General features: G+C 51.0%; 1 protein-coding gene across 1 annotated transcript; it reads left to right on the top strand.

Annotated features, from left to right (window-relative positions):
- Positions 1–9,700: 9,700 nt before the first annotated feature.
- On the top strand, positions 9,701–9,947 carry LOC119822174 (translation machinery-associated protein 7-like). The gene has a single exon (XM_038341146.1). The coding sequence runs from the start codon at positions 9,731–9,733 to the stop codon at positions 9,923–9,925; it is 195 nt and encodes a 64-aa protein (XP_038197074.1). The 5' UTR covers positions 9,701–9,730; the 3' UTR covers positions 9,926–9,947.
- Positions 9,948–21,988: the final 12,041 nt, after the last annotated feature.

The following is a 21,988-nucleotide window of genomic DNA, read 5'->3' as shown; positions in this document are numbered from 1 at the left end:
GAGTGCTGGGATTACAAGTGTGTGCCACCATGCTGGCCTTCCCATCTTCACCTGAGATGCTGCCAAGGAAAGTTGAGGAAGCCGAACTCACCTTCCCTAAAACTTGCATCTAGCTCTTTGTGGCTGTTGAGTTCTTAGGGCTGTGCAGGATAGGGAAGAAGGCAGGTGGGGGTGGGGTGGGGGGAGAATAGGGGTGTGGGGGGACGGGGGCAGGTCCCCAGGCAGCAGCAAGCCTGCACTCTTTAGCTGCCTTCCCATAGAAGCAGGCATCATTACTAATAATGACCACTCCAGGGCCAGAGGGCATTTCCCATTAACCCCAGACCTCACATCTCACTACCCTCCCCACATCCCATCCCATCCCACAGTATCTACCTCAGACCATACCGTGCCAGCCAGTGCTGGTCCCCCTGGCTGGCCTTACCTTAATTCTCTGGGTGAGTGACATTTAAGGGCCAGCTTTTTATTGGGCCATAACAATTTACAAGCCGTGCAGTTGAGGCTTGTCAAGGGGCCATGGAGGAAGGAAGAAACCCTTTGTGATAGGCAGGGGTGAGGGGGTCAAGTGATGTGTGCCCCCCCCCCCCATTAAAGCCCTGCCATTAGGAAGTACAGCTTTTTTTTTGTTTGTTTGGTTTTTCAAGGCAGATTTTCTAGAACATTTTAGCAAGCCTTTCACTTCACATCTTCCAAGCCCCTCTCTACTGCAGTGGTTCTCAACCTTCCTAATGCTGCAACCCTTTAATACAGTTCTTCATGCTGTGGTGACCCCCAACCATAAAATTATCTCGCTGCTACTTCATAACTGTAATTTCGCTACTATTATGAATAGTGATGCAAATATCTCATCTGCAGGATATCTGATATGCAGTCCCTGTGGGGGTCACAACCCACAGGTTGAGAACGACTCTGCTCTATTGGGAAAGCAGCAACTCTGGACCAGAATGCCTGGGAGGCCTTGCTTTCTGAGCAGCCTCCCTCAGGAGTCATAGCCTAGGTCAGGAAGCTGGAGGGCTTCAGGCGGCTGCCTCAGGCGCCCTGCTGAGCCAGGGGTGGGGAAACTCCACAGCTTACTCTCTGAGCAGGACTCTAGAACCACCTCTCTCTGGTCCCTTGCCTTGCCTGGGACATGCTCTGAACTCAGAGCTTGGGGGACATTTGCAGCCAGATCCTGTGCAAGCCTATGATCCCAGCATTTAGAAGCTAAGGCCTGAGGATTGTGAGCTCGAGGCTAGCCTGGGCATTAAGTAAATATATGCTGTTTCAAAACAAACAAGCTAGGGATGGCCCAGAGAGAGCCAGCCCCTGACTCAGCAAGGATGTGAATGTCAAGAGGTGCAGAACAGGTGTTTGTGCAGGAGGAGGGAGGAGGGTGCACAGACTGGGCCAGCACATTTCTGGCTCCTTCTACCTCAGGCTACAGGACTTGCTTGCTCCTCCATGGTAGCCTCCCTCTCTTTCTGACTCTCTTCTCCCTCTCTCACCACACCCCGCTCCCTTTCTGTCTTTACCTCTTCAGGGCAGCTAGAGCTAGAAGAGGAGGTGCCGTTTCTCTTGACGACATGAGCACCTGGCATCACAAGTCCATATCCAGACCTTACCACCTCGGTCTGAGCATCTTCATAGAGCCAAGCTTTGATTTCTCACGTGTTAAAGAGTCTTATGTCCTGTCCCCACTGTGGCCTGGGCCTTCAGGCCCAGGGCAGTCTGATCTTCTTTCCAGAAGCCCAGAACAGTCCCAACTTCAGGGAGTGGTGAAGAGGTGGTCACGTGGGCCAGAGACCTCAACTCACCATGGACCTCTGTGGACCCAAACCATGCTGCACACGGGACTTCAGAAGTCTCCCTACCCCTGCTGTACTCAGGAAGGAAGGCACTGATGTACATGGGAGCTATTAGCTTTGCCTCCAGGCCCTGTCACCCAGCTTCCAGTTTCTTAGGGTACCATTTTGTAGCCCTTCTTCCGATGCCTTCCAGTGGGCATGGTACCTCCCCCCATCCCTCATCCCTACCTACTGACGTCTTGTCTTAGTGTTTTCGCTCTGTCCCCTACCACCAGGTACCTACACTAGCAATGTGTGCCCCTCTCCCAGGTCCTCCCAGGAGGATGCTGGCCCTGTACCTGCAATGTGTGCCCCTCTCCCAGGTCCTCCCAGGAGGATGCTGGCCCTGTACCTGCAATGTGTGCCCCTCTCCCCAGGTCCTCCCAGGAGGATGCTGGCCCTGTACCTGCAATGTGTGCCCCTCTCCCAGGTCCTCCCAGGAGGATGCTGGCCCTGTACCTGCAATGTGTGCCCCTCTCCCAGGTCCTCCCAGGAGGATGCTGGCCCTGTACCTGCAATGTGTACCCCTCTCCCCAGGTCCTCCCAGGAGGATGCTGGCCCTGTACCTGCAATGTGTGCCCCTCTCCCAGGTCCTCCCCAGGAGGATGCTGGCCCTGTACCTGCAATTCGTGCCCCCTCCCAGGTCCTCCCAGGAGGATGCTGGCCCTGTACCTGCAATGTGTGCCCCTCTCCCAGGTCCTCCCAGGAGGATGCTGGCCCTGTACCTGCAATGTGTGCCCCCTCCCAGGTCCTCCCAGGAGGATGCTGGCCCTGTACCTGCAATGTGTGCCCCTCTCCCAGGTCCTCCCAGGAGGATGCTGGCACAGATGCCAGTGTCTCCCTCAGAACAGGAGCACAGCAGGTCTCAGAGAAGTCATCACCTGAGGGACAAGTATTCTCCTTGCCTCTGTCTTGGTTGCACATAAAGTCTCTGGAGGGAGACGACAGCAAATTGGATAAAAATCACACCGCGGAGATTCACTTTGCTGGGATTAGGCGACTTTCACGCTGGCCCTCCCCAGACAGTCTCTGCCCTGAGTCATTCCCATCCAGCCCCCTGTCAGCAGTGTGGGCAGCATCCTCCCTCCCCTGACCTTCCTTCCAGTCCTGTCTCAATTACCCAGCATCCCCAGCATGCCCTCTGCTCCTCAGCCTGCCCTATTTTTCCACTTAGAGCCTGTGACCCAAACTACCAAAGCCTGACCTGCCATTTCTGCTGAACTCGGACTAGCGGTCGTTGCTTTGAGGTTTTTTTTTTCCTATCTCCCAGACTCTGGTCCCCAGCTGCTTCCCTATCAGCTGAGGAAGCAGCTCCAGTCATCGTAGGGATGGTGTCAGAGAGGAAAGTGGAACCACCCCTGTTCCTTCCATCAGTTTCCCCCAAACAGGCAAATAATTCACCCTCAGGCTGGGGTTGTAAGCCTGTCACACAGCCCCTGCTGTCTATCCAGAAGGCAGACAGATATAGTGATGCAGTCTCAGGATACACGGTACTGGGAGGCCTAAAGAGTCTCGGTTTCACTGCAGGGAGGGGAACCAGCTCTGCTAAAGTGGAATCTCCTAGGATGTCTAAGGTGGGCGGTGGGGAGGGTATCAAGACAGAGTGTACAATATGGGTAGGGGCAGCATAGGAAAGCTTCCCGTTGCTATAACAAATACCTCAGACAAAGCAGCTTCCAAAGATGAGAGGTTCGTGGTTTTTTTTTTTTTTTTTTTTGACTCACGGTTCTAGAAGTTTCCATCCGTGGTCACATGGTCCCCTTGCTTTGGGGCTGTGGCAGCTCAGAATGTCGCCGTGGAAGGCTGTGGCAGAGAAGGCCTGCTTGCCTCGTGGCAGCTGAGAAACAGAGAGGCAAGAAAAGGAAGAGGGGACCCAACGTTTCCTCAGAGGTTAAAATCCTTCCACGAGGCCCTCCCTACTTCTAAAAGATCCACTACTTCTCAAGAGGGCCACAATTGTGTCAAACCTTCAAGGAACATCCCAGATACCCGAGTGTGTGGTGGGGGAGGAGCAGGAGGCAGTGAGGGAAGTTTGGCTGCTTTCACCAAAGAGGCCTTATTTTATCCCCAAGAGCATGAGACCTGACAGAGGTTAAGCCAGGTGTGATTCTCCATACACTGACCGTCCCTTCCCCACAAGCCTCCTCTAGCATTTAGCTGGGAGAGCCTAGATTGGGCCCAACACACCAGGGGTACGCCACAGACACCACAGACTCCCTCCCTGAATCCCAGCCAAGCCGCCCATCCTCAAGGGGTGCCCCGTGGGCTGCAGCCCCTCAGCGTGGCTCCCACAGGGCACTCTGGATTTCCCTGGGTCTTGAGTTAGTGCCCAGACATGGGGATGTTGTATGGATTTCTTGAGGGTTTGTCCCCCATCAGGGCCACTTCCCCACCCCCACACAGGGCCACAGTCACTTTTCTTCTTGTTGCCTCAGGAGGGTTTGCGGTACAGTCTGGAAGAACAGAGTCTAAGGTGGTCCCCACCTTTCTCTAACACGAGACACTCTCCCTTTGTAACACTTGATTCCATTTGTTGTTAACGTTATTGGGAGGTCTTCGCATTCCACCCGCACCAAACCCGCACCTTCTGTTCCGCGGGCTCTCTCCAGTGCGCATGCGCGCCCTGGGAGTTGCGAAACAACCTAAGGAGCGTGGGAGGGGTTTGCTTAGGCCTAGAGCTCCCTGAAGGAGGGGTCCTTCCCCTCTTTCAGGTATTCATTCCTTCACTCGCATACAGAATGGAGACTTCTTCCTGCCTCTCTCACTTCCCTCTAGGATTACCTGGCCTAGCCAGAGCTTCCCAGGGGGAGACCTGTACTCCTACTGAAGTTCCGTTAGCAAAATGAGGCACAATGCCACCCAAGTTCACTCGGGGAAACCAATGAATTTACCGGGCTTTCCTATAGCGCACAGGTTAAAGGGTTACTCGCAGGGATGTGAGCCATCTTCCCCAAGACACCACAGCAAGGTTTCACCCAGAAGGGATGACGAGTTCCCCCACAGTGTCCCAGAGAGATCCAACTCCCCTTCCCTCTTCTCCCCTGACCTCTATACTCTAGCCGTGTCCCAAGGCCACATGCAGTTGGGCAGAATTACGTACAACAGGTGGTAGGAAGTGGCCAGACACTCAGGCGAGGGTCTCGTGCCCCTCCCCACCCTTCCACAACAGATAAACAACACGCCCAGCTGGGATGATTGACTGTAAGTGGGCACAGCTGAACTACCCAAGATGGTAGCTGGCTCAGAGGCTAGTCATGCACAAACAAGCAGCGGAGGTGAGGTACAGGCAGCTGGGTGCCACCCAGCTCAGACCCCACTCCCCTCCCGACAGAGTGACCTCCAAGGATCTCCCACCCCCACTGGTGCCTCAAGTGGGCCCCCAGCCTCAGTCCCTGTTGTTGCTTGGAAACGGCCACATCTCTTCCCTGGCTTTAAATATACCTCAGGGCCGGGCGATGGTGGTGCACCCCTTTAATCCCAGCACTCGGGAGGCAGAGGCAGGCGGATCTCTGTGAGTTCGAGACCAGCCTGGTCTACAGAGCTAAGGTAGTTCCAGGACAGGCTCCAAAGCCACAGAGAAACCCTGTCTCGAAATATATATATATACACACAAACTTGAGTTTGACTTGCAGGACCCTGAGAACTGACTCCCTCAAGATGTGCTGCCCAGTTTCTTTCTGTTGCATTATACAGCTTATTTTTATGCTTGTGTTTGCATGCACGTGTGCAGGGAGGCCAGATACTGGGCAAGTTTTCCCATCACCCTCCACTTTGTTTTGTGAAATGAACCCTCTTGTTGTATCTGGAGTTTACCAACTGGCCAGACTGGCTGGCCAGCAAGCCCCAGGGATCCTCATGTCTCTGCCCCCATCCAGAGCTGGGATTATAGGTGCCTATCACCAGACCAGATTGTCACATGGGTGCCGAGTTCCTTCACACTAGTGTGGCAAGCACTTCACCTGCTGAGCCATCTCCCCTGCCTCAGAACAGGACATCCCTTTTCTGTTCCCTCTGAGTCCTGGGCTCTCTTTGTTCCTGCCTGCCTGCTTCCGTTTCCCCCTAGGTCTTCTGGACCTCACCCCCTGCCCTCCTAGCTCTGCCAGCTTCTCTGTTTGTCACTAGATCATGCTTAGTGAGCTCACAAGGCAAGTGGAGAGAAAAAGGGAGGGGTCTCTAACACACCAGCCTCAAACTTGAAGCAAGTGTCAGCAGCGGTGAAATGTTGCTGAATAAACACACAGCTGTCTCTTTTATCTCTTCCTGGCAGGAGGGAAGACCTACAGGGAGGGGAAGCCTGGAAGAATGGGTAGAGAGCAGAGATGGATGATGGGTCCCAGAATCAGACAGGCAGGGCTGGAGGCAGCAGTCGGGGCTTGAAACAAAAGGGGATGCAGGTTTCCATGACCGCGGGCTCCTAGCTGGAAACTTTTGACCCTGAAGGCTGGACACAGGGAGTTGACAGGAGTCCAGGACTTAAAGGCTAAATAAGGAAACAGTGAGAAGTGTGCTGTGAGTGTGTGTGCACATGTGCACGCATGAGTGTGTACACACACCTGTTCCATGTAGGAATGGCAGTCATTAATGCAATTTGCTGAGTGCTGCTAGGTCTCCCTGATTCTTGGTAGCACTTCTGACTATCCCTGTGATTGGAAGGGTCATGTGACCAGTTCTGGTCCGTGAGCAATTCTGGTCAATAGAGTTTAATTGTGTGTCTCAGAGGCATGCCCCGCCCCCTGGACTAGCAAGTGTAATCTGACATATTTCCATCAGCCTGGGTTCTCGGGGACTGTGATGGGCCATGCCTACGTGGGACCAGAAAGTGAGCAAGGACTGAACTTTGCAGTTTGAGCTGTGGAGTGTTTGGACTTCTTACTGCAGCATGACTTTGCCTATCCCGCCTGATACTGGTGCTATGCGTACGGCTCTGGTGTCTGTGAGCGTAAGGTGGCAAACATTTGTTTAAGCATGCATATGTGCCTGCATGTGTATGAGCATGTGTGTTTGCATGTGTGAGAGTAAATCTCTGGGTTCTTTAAATTATATTTTAAATTGTGTGTGTGCTCACGTGTGCATGAGTGTACGACAGAGGACAACTTGCCGGAGTCAGTCCTCTCCGTCCACGTGTAGGTCGTGGGGATTGAACTCAGGTCATCGGCATCAGGGATTGGTGGCATATGCCTTTGTCTGATGAGCCATCTTGCCCACCACTCTGTTCTCTCTCTCTCTCTCTCTCTCTCTCTCTCTCTCTCTCTCTCTCTCTCTCTCTCTCTCTCTCTCACACACACACACACACACACACACACACACACACACGAGCATTGAGCAAACCAAAGACGTTTCCTCCTTTCTTTCTCTCACCTCTCACCTTTAATGGTGAAACACGGGACTCAGTCCTGTTGGCAGCTCGCCTCCTACTCCCAGGGGCCTTGTCTCTGCAGCTGCTCTTGCTCTCACTTCCCTGAGGGATTCTGAGGCAGCTGTTGCTTGGGCTACCTGGTTCTATTTCTGACCCCCATGTTGCAGGCAGAGTGATTGGCCCTGGGGTGGGGATGGTGACCTGAACTGGGCCACTCAGAACCTTGCTGTTGGGACCATCAGAGAAACATGCCTCTTCCCTCTGGGATGAGAGACAGAGGGGGCAGGTCTCGCCAAGGAGGGGTGAGCAGTCAGGCAGAAGGATGCTGAAAGGGAGAGGGAGAGACAGCAGGGTCCGGGGGTGGTGCGGCTCGATCTAATGATGCAGCCTGTGGTCAGTGTGGGCACCAGTCTAGCAGCCTGGGCTAGGATTGTGTTGTGTTAATTGGTTGGAACAGGGTGTCCTGTGTCCCAGGCTGGCCTAGAACTCACTTTGTGACTGAGGATGACCTTGAATTTCTGATCGTCTTGCCTGTACTTCCTAAATACTGGGATTCCAGACATAATCCTACCACAGTAATTTATGGAGTACCGGATTGAAGCCAAGCCGGATTGAAGTGCAAGCTCCGCAAGCTCATCCTTGTCTTCCTTGCCTTGAGAATTAAGTGGGTGGATTCGCAGCACTCGGAAGAGACCACTTCCCGAACCAGAGAGTTGCATTTTTGTTACTGCCCCTGATTGTTGATGTAATTCCCTCTTCCCTGGCTGACACAGCCTAAGAGGGTGGGCTCTTCCTCCTTCCATTTTTCCTGAACCAGAAAAACCAGAAGTCCCTTTCAGAGGCCAGAAAGATAGCTTTATGGGTAAAGGCACCTGCCACCAGGCCTGCCAACCTAAGTTCAATCACCCCATGATGGAAGGAAAGAGCTGACTCCTCAAACTCATCTTTGTGCTTTGAAAGTCATACCTTGGCATGTGCACACAGACACACACACCACACAGAAATAAATGTAATAAACACGAGTTTAGATCCCTTCAGATTCCTCATCTCCAAAATATACAAAGAACTCAAAAAATGGAGTACAGATTCCTCCTATGTCTTTCCTGTTTTCTTTCTTTCTTTTTTTTTTTTTGTTTTTTGTTTTTTTGAGACAGGGTTTCTCTGTGTTGCTTTGGAGCCTGTTCTAGAACTAGCTCTTGTAGACCAGGCTGGCCTCAAACTCACAGAGATCCTCCTGCCTCTGCCTCTCGAGTGCTGGGATTAATGGTGTGCACCACCACTGCCTGGGGTCTTTCCTGGTTTTAAAGGGTGCTAGCTACTACTACAGGCAGCGTGGCAGACACCCCTTCTTCAGACTTAAAGCTCCCCAGTTAGCATCTCCGGCTGACTCCTCTCTTCCCAGCCCACACCCTCATCAAGTTGTCCTTGAATGACTCTGACGGAATGGACCCCGCTTCCTGCCAAACCGGATTACTAACAAGAAGCCCAGTGCCCAGTTCACAGGCACCTCGGGCACTTGAGTTCTTCACACAGATGCTCCTGGCGGCTTCAGCTCCACTTCTGCTGCTCCCGCTCCCCCTCCCTTTCTGTGTCCTCACAATCCCGACTCCCAATGTGACAGGACCTCCCAATCAGCTTCTTCCTGCCCATTCTGGCTCAGGCTCAGTTCTTGCTCCTGGGTAGTCAGCTCTGTTCCCCACAGGAACTTCACTTCCCCCCAGAGTCCAGCCTTGACCCATAGACTCTGGTCAACATTTCCAGCTTCTCCTGGAAGTGAAGTTGGGCGTTTTTGGACGCCTCAGACAAAACCCTTTCCAAGTTGGACCGCCTTCGCCTGAGTCTGCTCTCCCTCCGTGTGACCTTTCGGAATGTGGCTTTGCCATTCGCCTCCACACAGGACTGTCTGGACTTCTACTTTGCCATTCTGTTTCCTTCCTCTTGAGTCCTGTCCTTTGGATCTCCAAAGTGTTGCATGAATCTCCCTTGAAGCAGTCCTCATCATGCTGGCATGGCTCGCTGCCAACCCCTTCTCCTTACTGAAGCTCCTTAAGTAGCCCTGCAGGCTCCCACACCCCTGAAGCCAAGTTACAGACCTGAGCCTGCATCTTGCCTACTCAGACCCTTCCATGACAAACTGGACCCTCTGTGACCTCACCCTAGTATCCTTCTCCTAGGTGGCTCCTCCAGCGTCTTCACCCTGGGAACATGGAGCCATCTCTAGCACCCCACTGCCCCACCCTGTCTAGCCTCCCTGGCCCTTCTGAGCAGTGCACTTTCCAGAATGTTGTCTCTCCAACCTTGGTCCATCTCTCCATCTCCATCTCTCCTCCCATCTGAGTCTCTCTCCCCTACCCCTGTGGTTTTTTTTTTTTTTTTTTTTTTTTTTTTTTTTTTTTCAGGCTGGCTTCAAAGTCACAGAGATCTTCCTGTCCCCGCCTCCCAAGTGCTGGAATTAAAGGCATGCATCACCATGCCTGACATCTTGCTTGCTTAAAACCACTTTGGTGGGGCTTAGGATCAGGGTCTGGAGAAGGGGGTGTCTGGAGGCGCCATGTCGGGCTGGGAAGGTGGCAAAAAGAAGCCCCTGAAACAGCCCAAGAAGCAGACTAAGGAAATGGACGAGGAAGATAAGGCTTTCAAGCAGAAACAAAAAGAGGAGCAGAAGAAACTCGAGGAGCTAAAAGCCAAGGCCGCGGGGAAGGGACCCCTGGCCACAGGTGGAATTAAGAAATCTGACAAAAAGTAAGCTGTTCCTCATATCTTGAGATGATGGTGACCCTCTTCCATTCCTATTTAAACATCTGGATTCCCTGCCATAACATTTTTGCCATCTACAGCTAGAATGAAGTGTTATCCTGGAACCTGTTAAACATCTGGATTCCCTACTATAATATAACATCATTGCCACCTATAGTTAGAATGAAGTGTTATCCTGGAGCCTGTTGTACATGGTAATAAACTTTTGTAAAAAAAAAAAATAATAAAATAAATAATACAAAAAAAACCCCCAAAAAAACCCACTTTGGCGGCATTTCCTCCAGGCAGGGGCAGAAGTGCCAAATGAAAAAAAAAAAGTGTGTTTTATCCTCCAGAGGAATAAGGGGAGTAAAGGAAAGCAGAGGAAGGGAAGCCGTTTCTACAGTGCGCTGCCTTTCTCTGCGGTTAACCTCCTCTTCTAAGTGCTTCTCCTACAGGCTTACCCTCTTCCTGCTGCCACTGGTTTTCGTTTTTTTGCCCCCGGGCTTGACGACAGCCGCAGGCCTGAGGCTGCCAGGCAGTGGGATGCTGAACTAGCTGCTGCGCCTCTCAGGGTCTCTCTGCAGAAAGTTCTGGAGTTTCCCCACCCCCACCCCCGTTACCATGGCCCTGGGAATGTATTTCTCTCAGACAACTACTTCATCTCTGCACGACTGCAGGTCCGTACATCCAGCTTCCAGGAGCCACCAGGGAACCACAGACTTTTAGGTTCCAGGTGACAACTCTACCCACAGGCTCCTCTGCCGTCACCTTCCCAGGATCCTCTGCTGTCACCCTCCCAGGATCCTCTGCCGTCACCCTCCCAGGCTCCTCTGCCATCACCCTCCCAGGATCCACTCGTGTCTTTCCTTTTGCACCTCATCTGAATCCCAGGAAAAGTCCCCAGGGATGTCCATCCTGGATGCTGCTCTTCCAGTCCGCTGGTGGAGGGGTGGCCCAAGCGTGCACTGGAGCAGACTTGTACCCTGATGCTGGGTTCAGCCGGCAGAAGGGCCCATCAACTCCACCCACCCAACTCCAGGGCCACTTTTCCTAGAATTGGCCTGTGCTCTCTCTAGCAGGATAACTCAGCTGGCTCTTTGAGAGAGGAACCGGAGTCGGGAAGACCGCGAAGAGTAGGCAGAGGCAGGGTAAAGAGAAGGGAAGGATTTAAAGCATGGCCAGGGGTCCGCAAAGGAGTGATGGGGGAACAGCTCAGATGCCCAGGACAAGCAACTTAACACGAAGCTGCTCTCTTGCCCTTCCTTGGGGAGCAGTTTTCAATCAGGAACATTATTTATGAACCAGAGGAGTAGGAGGGAAAGAGAGGAGGATCACGTGGTCCTGCTGTCATGGAAACCATCTCGGGAGCCGGCCGAAGCCCCTTTCTCCCGCCCCTCCTAGAGGGCCTCGACCGTGAGCTCCCCTGTGTGGCTACCAGCTGAGCAGCGCCCACCGCTGGGACGCTTAGCCATGGGTGCTAATGGGGCGGAGGGTAGAGGGAGGCAACTTGATTTGTCAGCAGGTCCAGCATTCATTATCTCTGGCACATCCATCATCATCACCATCAATCCAAGAGATGGTGCTCTTTCAGATCAGACCCATCTTGCCATCTGCCATGGATACCTGGACAGCTCCTAGCTGTCACCGAGGGTTCCTTCTGCCCGCCCTGGGTCCAGGAAGTTCCCTTTGAGGGTCTTCCATCTTGTCTCCCCGTCTATCTAGTCTCAAGGCATTTATCATGGTCCGAACTCAGCCCTTCCTGCTGTCCCATGTCTGTTGTCCTCCCCCACCCCCACTCCGTGTATCCACACACCCATTACCTGGCAGCCGCCTATATATCATGCAAGCCCTATTATTCATCATTTATCTACATATGTATCATTCATGCTTCCAGACATCTATTATCCATCAGCTTCTCGAAGCCTCTTTGAAGTCCCGCACTTTGCCACCGGGGTTAATGCTGTCAAGCCTGCTTTCCCCAGCTGGGAGAACAAAGACACCAAAGCGACTTAGAGCGAACAGAGAGGCCACTGGGGGCTGGGGGGACTAAGACAGCTGGGGGTTCAAGTTTAGAGGAGAGTGGAAAGACTCAGAGACGTGTCTGATTCGCCCCTTCCACCCAGAACTTAGTGTCTCCAGGACTCTTCTTTCCCACCAGCCCAAAGAGCAAGAGGACCTGGGTGTGTTTGACGCCAGGGAGCCTTAAGCTAGACACAGCGGGATGCGGCTGCCAAAGGGGCGATGTCTCTGAAGGAGAGGCTGTGAGAGTTGTGGGGCCAGCAGACAGGGATGGAGCTGTGACCAAAGCCAAGGGCCCCTCCAAAACATGCATGCATTCAACGCACCATGATAAGCCCAGCTATTTAGAGCCAGGGAGGCATTCTCTAGCTGACAAATTCTTGCTCAGCCATTGCAAGTCACCCCCGACCTTGCACTGGTTTTACAAGTTCTGCTCCTCACGGTGCTGACACAGTGGCCAGCTTGCCAGCATCCCTCCAGCACGGTTTCCTGGAGGGACTCATGGGCTATGGCTCTTTACACTTCGGGGCCTTTCTCTCCTACAGCGGCAGCTCCTCGTCTCCCTGTTCCCCTCACACAGAAACAGCAGAAAGAGAAACAGGAAGGGCCCTGGCACCCAGGGCGGAGCTCTGTGCCCGTTTCAGAATCCCACATCTGGAACATAATCAAGCAGTAGCGAAGTCTGCTATCTGGCCAATTAAGAGGAAACGCCCCGCGGTTGGTTCTTCCTGCCCCAAAGAGACAGCAGCAGACAGGAGGCACAGAGCTCCGGCAGTGTGCCCTCACTCTCAGAACACAGCTGTGGGCCCCAGACTCCGAAGCTGTGCCCATGAGTGAGAAGGTCATTTCTGAGAGCTCCTGCGGGCTTTTAGCAGGAGGCAGACCTGCCAAGGAGCTAGGTTCCCAGAAAGGTCAGAGAGGGGCCCAGGTGCTAAGGGCTGAGTGAATGTGGTGGCTTTCTCCAGCATACTTCCTTGGGTAATTTGTGAAAAATCTGGGGTGAGGGTTCGAGGGGATCCGGAGATGGACTGTTGGGGGTAAGGGATTTATTAGATGAATCACTAACACTATGGACATACAAGCAGACGGAGAACAGCATGTTGGGGGTGCCGAAGAGAGGAGAATTGGGGCCATATGACAGAAGTGGGGTCTCTCATAGCTTTCTGAGGATGGAGGAGGGTTCACAGCACAGTTGCAGCCAGTCTTTCTGAATCCCAGGTGTCGGGGGAGGGGGCACAGACATGTGGCCACCAGTATCCACTTTGGTGTCAACTCCCTTCCCCAGGTAAGAAACCCTGACACTTGGAAGTCTGTTATCCAGGGACTCACAGACAGTGTCAGTAATGTCAGTATCTGTGAGAGAGGGGAAAGACTGCCAGGATTGTAACCTGAGTCCAGGGGGATTCTGTTTTAAAAAACTTGGTCCTATCTATCTATCTATCTATCTATCTATCTATCTATCTATCTATCTATCTATCTATCTATCTATCCATCCACCTACCTACATATCTATCTATCCATCCACCTACCTACATATCTATCTATCTATCTATCTATCTATCTATCTATCTATCTATCTATCTATCTATCTATCTATCTATCTATCTATCTGTCTATCTATCTATCTATCCATCCACCTACCTACATATCTATCTATCTATCTATCTATCTATCTATCTATCTATCTATCTATCTATCTATCTATCTATCTATCTGATGTGTGTGTGTGTGTGTGTGTGTGTGTGTAGGTACCTGCAGAGACCAGAAGAAGGCATCAGATCCCTTGGAGCTGAGGGAGAGGCAGTTGTGGGCATCTGACATGGGTACAGGAATTGAACGCTGGTCTTCTGCGAGAGCAGACCTGTCCACCCAGCGGCTGGATTCCAACATTGCATTCTCTCACTTTGGTTCTGGGCTTGTGACCCTAGGCTTGCAAATGAGCTTAGGACCTGGAGTGGGAGAGACAGGGGTGTCTGCAGCTCCAAGGGTTAAAAAGCACTTAGCAGAAGCATATAATAAAGGAAAAATGTAGGAGAAAGAATATCCTAAGAACTTAATAAGCCACACACAGAATTATCACGATTCTTTTCCTAGCCAGTTGAGTTTTCAGTGATTAAGAAAATGCAATTTCCTGTAATTAAATCTTAACAAGGAATGTTATTAAAAACACTCTGTCCCAGCTCCTGTAATAATTGTGTGCTACCCCAGAACAGTAAACAGAATTAGACTTCGCCTCGCACATGCTAATCCATGCGTCATTTCGATCAAATTTGTCCTAATAGCCTGTCTTCTTCTGAGACAGGGAAGGCAGGCAAGAGGCAGCCATGCCCGAAGGCCAGGCAGGACCCTGTTCTGGGAATGCTGGCTTTGTCCCAGCTGTGGGAGGCTTAGCTTGGCTGAGCACGTCCTGCACGCCAGACCCTGGACTCAGCAGGTTGCAAGCGTGACATGAGATTTGACTTGTTCCTCTCACAACCTGAACTTGTCACACGGGTGGAGGTGCAGAGGTTTCTTTTCTTTCTTTTGTGTTCTTTTGAGAGAGTCTCTACAAGGCCCTGGCTGTCCTGAATATGTAGACCAGGCTGGCCTCGAACTCACAAATGTCCACCTACCCCTTCCCCTGCCTCCTGAGTGCTGAGATTAAAGGTGTGTACCACCACACTCAGCCCTCAGAGAGGCTTTTTAACTCCCTCAAGATCACTCTGATCTTTTGTGTTAGTTGACCCTGATATGTAGTTGCAGGGCTCTCTCAGGACATCCATGTCCCCTGGGAGTGGCCCTGGCTAATGCTGTGGAGGACACATGGTCACTGGAGGAAGAATTTCCCTCCCCAGATCACTCTGGCCACCACAGCAGGAGTAGTAGGATCTCTGCTTTGAGGAGTCTCTTTTCCCTTTGAAAAAGCCAAAGGGTTGGAGAGAACACCGCTAGAAGACCAGTATGAGGTGGAGCAATGATATGGAGTGGGGTGGGGACTCTGAGGATGGCCCTGGAATTTAGCCGAAAAGAAGATTCTAGCTCAGTTCAGATGGGTTGAATGTGAAAGTCAACACTGCTTTTCCTGAGCCAGACTGGTGATGCACGCCTATTGATCCCAGGAGCAGACGTGAGAAGGATCAGGGAGTTAAGGGCATCCTTGGTTATACAGCAAGTTCAAGGTCATCTTGGGCTGAGAGATCTTGTCTTAAGATGAAAGCAAGAAAAAGCAATGAAACAAAACCCCACAAAGTGCAAAACCCTGCATCTAAGTGTGTGTGTGTGCATGTGTGCTCAAGCACACACATGTAGACAAGAAAATATGGGTATGTCTATGAATTATTGTGAGAGTGGGTGAATGCAGTTGTGTGTGTGTGTGTGTGTGTGTGAATGTGTGCCTGTGAGTGTATATGTGTGTGTATACTGAAGTGAGCAGGTGTGTGTAAACTGGGTAAGTATATCTAGTACAAATGTGTGCAAATAGAATGGTGATATGGTTGTAGACAAGTGTGTGATTGTGTATATGTGTGAGGGTTGGCATGTGTGTGAATGTGTCTGAGTGTACGTGAGTGGAGTGTGCTCCTGGATCCTTCCCCTCTCTGACCTGCCCATCCCTGGTGGATGGGGTTGGAGACAGCACCAGCAGAATCTAGTTCCTCGTGCTGTCCCTCGAAGTACAGCCAAGTCTCCCTTGGCAGCTCTCCCTGTGCACCACCAGCCCGAAGCCATCCTCAGCTTGCAAGCACACAGGCGCCTGCACCTCCATTTCTTACACCCAGCAACTAATTAGTGCATCTAATTAAATCCCTGCTGGAGAGATGGGAGGGCTCGTTCTTCTGATGCTCTGGAGACCAGGTAGTGCAGTCTTGGAAGGCGCCTCCCCTTCTCTATACAGTTAGCGCTCCTTCTAGAAGTCTGGAAGGAAAGAAGGGGTGCTGAGGGCTCCCATGGGCAGGACTCCTGCTCCTCAAATGCAACACACCTCCTGTGTGTGGCATAACGTGCAGGACTTTCCCAGGGGAGGTGGGTTGAGAAGTGAGCAGGATAACATAACAGGCTTCTCAGTCCCATGGTCACTCTGCCTACAAACCTCCCCTCCAGCCTTCTTTCTGCCCTTCCTGGCTCAGCTCATCTCTGGTTGCTTTGTCTCCTCCTCCTGAAGGCACACAGAGCCTTTCTCTCTGCCAGGCTGCCTCCTCACAGACAAGCACCAAGAGACTAGAGAGATAGCTCAGTGGTTAAGAGCACCCAAGGACGAGAGCTCGGCTTCAAGCACCCACATTGGGTGGCTGGCTCCAGGGGCTACCTTGGGCACCTGTGGGCACATGCACATACACACTGACACATCACACACACATGCGCACGCACGCGCACACACACACATACTTTAAAATGGGTGAAATCATTTTATGCCAAATACTTTGCTTAATGCCTGTACATGAGCCCAACACATGGTCTGCTCAGTGTGGAGAGCCACAGGAAGGTGATAGAGTCACCCATGGGAGCCCCAGGGAGGTAGAAGGAGCACCCATGTCCTGCCTCAGGCTCTCAGCATGTACAATCCCTAGGTGTTATCTTGACACATTTTCCCTGACAGCAGAGTCAACATGGGAGTAACTGCTTGTGACTGATTTTGGATAGAAACAAAGAGGAGACAGGGTGGTCTCCAGGAAGGCTAGGCATGGCTAAGACTCAACCACAGGAGACAGGGAAATCTCCAGGAAGGCTAGGTATGGCTGGCTAAGTCTTAACCAGAGGAGACAGGACATAGAAACATGATTGGCAAAAGGCACAGGCCCTCTGAGGCCAGGGGACTGGCTTTTTTTTTTACCCCTCCCTCACAGGAGCCCAGGATGGGGGCATGGGACAAGGTGGCTGAGTTCTCTAGAGCAGAGGCAGCTCAGGGTCCTTGTCACACTAGGCAGGACTTCTGAACCTGCCTAAGAAACGATGAAAGGTGATGCTCGGGCTGCGAGAGGTCTCATCTCAATTCTGCATTGAGCACAGGTTATTCTAATGTGAGCATATTTGGTGTCTTAGCCTGTTGGGTTACTAGAACAGAAACCCTGCCAACACACAGATACACAAGAGAAACGTGTCACCCAGTGAAGCAGGGAAGGGCAAGAGCAAGCCACCAGCAAACCTAGTGTCTAGTGAGGATTAGCTTTAACTCTTCCTCCTTCTGCCTCTGCCTTCCATGGCTGGGATCCCAGGTGTGATCCCATGTCCAGCCACTGTGCCTTTTATTAAGAGCATAGACTCCACTTTTGGGTGAAGCCTTCATGATCCAGTCATGGCCTAAAGGCCTCATCTTGTAATTCTGGTCACATCAGGGACCAGGTTTCATCAGAGGTATCTCAGGGGACTCAGACCCTTAGTCCATAGCAACCTGGTTCAGGGCATGTTTATCCCATCTGGCCACTGCCTGCCCTCCCTTGCCCTCCCTGGCATCATCCACTCCCAGCATCCCCCCCACTGGCCTCCATACTGGAAAAAGAGCTGCCCCCCACCTCAAGACAGCACCTAAGCTGCTAGGGACCTGTGGGAATTCTGAGCTTGAACAAAGGGCACAGCAGAGGGCTTGCAGTGTGAGGCCTTTCCTTGAGGCAGCTGTCTGGGTGCAAGAGAGAAGTGTGCAGAGGAGGAACCTGGAGGAGGCTGAAGAACAGCCACAGAGGAGGGGCACGGCTGTCCCAGAGGCCTGAGCCACCTTAGCTACTGTCTAGATGCCTGGGGCTTCCTGTTGCAGGCATGGCCAGTCACGTACCTGATGGCAGGCCCTCTCTTCCTCTGGCTCTTCTGAGGAAGAGACAGCAGTCTAAGGAAGTGGATGGACTCTCAGGCCCCGGGAAACCAAACATGACTGGTCTAAGCTAGCCAGGGAAATGCTGTCTAGCTTGACTAGAGATCGGTTCATCAGTGGGCAGGTGACCCAGTTTAGGCCAAAGAGCTGCAGGGAAAACCTAGTGATCCCTGGAGAGTACATCCAGAATCGACACCTGCTCCTTCTTTCTGCCTGGATTACAGCGACATGCAGGTGACTCTCCCAGAGCTGTGGCGTTATCTTGTGACCAGAAAGCAACAACCCTGAAGATTAAAAAGCCCACCACCCTGAGGACAGTCACCAGAGCCACCACATGCCACAGGAACCTCCATTCTTTGTAACCTAGTCTCTTCCAGCAACAAAAAATGAACCAAGACAGTCCCCGCCGACATCTATAGCCAACATGGCTCCTTACAGATGAGCAAGCCTCACAACAGAAACGTTTTTAGAACGCTGCAGTGGTTGGCCCTCAAGCAAAGCCTCTGGATGGATGGCACAGGGTTGAGGGGGCACCCTTGCTCCTGGAAATTCATCTCATGCCTTCTGGGATTTCCCCGAGATGCTCTGAATTCTACACTTATTATTGTAAAACATGCAGAACACACACTTGCCAGGCATGGTGGTGGTGTACTCCTGTACTCCCAATGCTTAGGAGGTGAAGCAGCAGAGGGGATCAGAAGTTCAAGGCCATCCTCAGCTATGTACTAAGGTCAGGCCAGTCTGAACTCCATGAAGCCCTGTATTAGTCAGCGTTTGTTATAGTAACAACTTAGAGACTGAATCTCTCTGTATATAGAAAGGGGATTCGTTAGAATGATTTACAGGCTGTGGTCCAGCTCATCCAACAATGGCTGGGAACAGAAAGTCCAAGAATCCAGTAGTTCAGTCCATGAGGATGGATGTCTCAGCTGGTCTTCTGTATGCATGGGAATTCTGAAGACGGAGGCTCTAATGCCAGCGGCGGAATGGATGTGTTAGCAAGGCAAGAGCAAGCAAGCAAAGAGCAAAAGCTTCCTTCTTCCACGTCCTTGTATAGGTTTGCAGCAGAGGGCACAATCCATGTCAGAGGTGGGTTTTCCCAGCTCAAGCGATCTGGATTAAAGGCTTGTCTTCCAACCTCAAAAATCCAGATTAGAAGTTGATCTCCCCACTTCAAATTAAGCAAAAATCCCTCCCAGTGTGCCCCTCAATTGCTTTGGATTTTGGTTACTTCCAGGTGTAGTCAGGCTGACAACCGAGAATTGCACAGATCCCATCACAAGAAATCAAACCAGGGCCAGCAAGATGATGGCCAGTGTGCAAAAGCGCTTGCCCTGACAGCCAGACGACCAGAGTTTGAGCCTCACCCTCATAAAGGGGGAGAACCAACTCCATAGAGTTTTCCTCTGGCCTCCTGTTGAGCATGCCTTATCCTTTGAGCCAAGCAACCACCATGTTGGGGAGTTCAGCTGTACCCCTTGCAAAAGGATCATCCCAGCTGGGCTTGCTGACCACTTAAACTCCTCACGATGGGGTGGGAAGGTCACGAGACCCTCACCTGAGCTGCTCCCAACCACCGGTTATGTAACTGCCTTGATTGCACATGGTCTCTGGGAGGGGCTGGAGTGTACAGACTGGGAAGACCAGGCTCCATCTCTGCAGCTACTAGGGGGCTTTCATCCCACACCCCTGTGAGTAGCCCCTCACCTGTGCTCTGTAAAGGAGCCTAATGAATTCACTGGCTTATAAACTTTGGTGGGATCTTGTCACTGGAACCATGGGAGGAGGGGTAGACATGGTTTAGGCTCCTCCTGGGGAGGAATTTTAGCAATACCTCCACATGTGAGCTGTGTCAAGCACCTCCCAACCCGCCGCCACTTCATACACACTAATAATATATACAATTTGTTCTTTTAAAGAGAAAATAAGTCAAACCACATAGAAACACAAAAGAAAATTATATATACATCCAGAATTGGTGTATGGATTAGAAATAGCAGCTTATAATAATGCCCGTCTAGTGAATAAAAGATTTTCCAGTTATCAATATCTATTTCAATATACGAATGGAAGAGCTTATGGCTTAGTGGGTACAGGTGCTTGCTGCATGGGCCTGAAGACCTGAGTTCAATCTCCAGAACCTAGACATATAAAGTATAAAATGTCTAGCACTCAGTAAAAAAAAAAGATAATAGAAACAGACCCACAGTGATCTAGATTTTAAGGATTTTAATTAACTATGATTTAGATGTTCAAGAAACCAGAAAAAAATGGGTGAGAAGACATGAATGCCGTCTTCCATCAGAGAATTAGACTTTTTAAAAAGAATCAAATGGAAATTGTAAAACTGAAAATGAAAGTAATAAAATTAAGAATCTAACAAGCCCTGCACTGGGGGATGTAGCTTGATTGGCAGAGCGCTTGCTGTTCTGCAAAAGGCTCTGGTTTCTGTCCCCATCCTGTATACAGTAGGCATGGATGCACACATGTAATCCCACCAGCACTGCACACAGTGGACATGGTGGCACACACATGTAATCCCACCATTACTGCATACACTGGGCACGGTGGCACACATGTAATCCCAGGTGGAGTAAACAGGATTTGAAGTTCCAGGTAATCTTCAACTACTTAGTAGTTGGAGACTAGTTTGGGTTACATGAAATCCCTGTCTCAAAGGTGTGAGGGAGTGAGTTCAATAAAGCTAGCCTGGGCTACTAGTTAACTAACTATATGGGTTTAAGAGAATATCAGGCCAACAGAAAAGAGGATCATGCTAAATACATAGAAAATATCCAGCTTATAAATTTGTATCCTAATCAACGTCTGGGGGTCCTGTGACGGCTCCACAGGACCATCGTTATGAGTTCGTCCTGTGACAGCTCCACAGGACCATTGTTATGAGTTCAAACGAGAATGTGTTCTAGACATCCTACTCCTGCTTTCAAGTACTCTGTCTCTTTCCATCCCATATTATTTGCTTCTGTTTTTTTCCCTGATGTCTGCTGTTTGCAAGGCTAATGCAGGAGGAAAATCAAGCCTTAAAAAAGAAAAGAAAAAAATATCCAGCTTGAAGACAAGACACAGTGTGTTGCATTGTCTTTTCTATAAAAAGGGAAGGGGGACTGGAAAGATGGCTCAACCATTAAGAGCGTGCACCGCTCTTAATGTTCCTAGCACCCATATCAGGGGATCACAAACGCCTGAAGATCCAGATCCAGGGGAATCTGACTGTTGGGGTCTGCAGACTCCTGCACTCGTGTGCACATACCAACGCACACACACACACTTTAAATAATAGAAATAAATCTTTAAAAGGGGACGGCATAGAAATGTGTTTGTATTTGCCTCTAGAAGCTTTGAAAGTACTTAAAAAAGGGTTCTCATATGTGGAAATCAGACATGGAGGAGAAGCTTGAGCAGGGGACACAGCCTGTCGCCACACACTCTTCTGTATGGTTTTGTATTAAAAGCTGTGGGATGTATCACAGATTCAAAATAAGCAAATAAAACCCAGGGCCTTTCAATTGTTTTTCAATAAACGTTAGCTGGTGTGATTCCTTCCCTAGGTGGTCTATTTTGACAACAGTCCACTCTGGTTTACTTTCCTAGGTGAAGGCTGAGCCCCGCCCCTCCCTTACACGTGTGTCTTGGCTTGTCCCTGAAGAGCAGAGAACACATCCAGTTAGCCTTCCACGCGACAGCTATAATGGCCTCAGCTACTTGTGTTGTTCTCGTCTGACATAGCTCTCACGCTGTTAACGTTCCTTGCACATTTCTCCAGAGAGTGGTGTCTTCATGCTGCCGAGAGCAGAACACAGTGAGGGAATTGGTTCTTTACCTATGGGGACGTCACCTCCCGTGATGCAGTGGTTTTGCTTTTTAGAAAAGTATTTTTTAAAATTATTTGTAGAGGTGTGTGCCAGTGTGTGGGTTTATGCACAAGAGGGCAGTGTTCTTCACGGCCAGCAGAGGGAGTCCAGTTCTCTGGGGTTGGAGTTACAAGTGGTTGTGAGCTACCTGATGTGGGTGAGGGAACTGAACCTCGGTTTCTGAAACAGCAGTTCACAGCAGCCGAGCCACCTCAGCGGCCTCCTTCTAAAGTAGATACATGTTGATGACTAAGCCAGGTCTTTCTCCACAAACGTCTCTTCCTCCTCACACACCCCCTCCCTCCCCCCCATCTTCTGAATGTTTGCAGATGGTAAAGACAAGATTTCTTCCAAGTTTTACCATGGTTCTGTACTTTGACCTGACAGGGTCTTTTCCAAA

The sequence above is a fragment of the Arvicola amphibius genome, chromosome 9, assembly GCF_903992535.2.
Source record: "Arvicola amphibius chromosome 9, mArvAmp1.2, whole genome shotgun sequence".
Classification (NCBI taxonomy): Eukaryota; Metazoa; Chordata; class Mammalia; order Rodentia; family Cricetidae; genus Arvicola; species Arvicola amphibius.
This window is presented reverse-complemented; position numbering and strand designations above follow the sequence as displayed.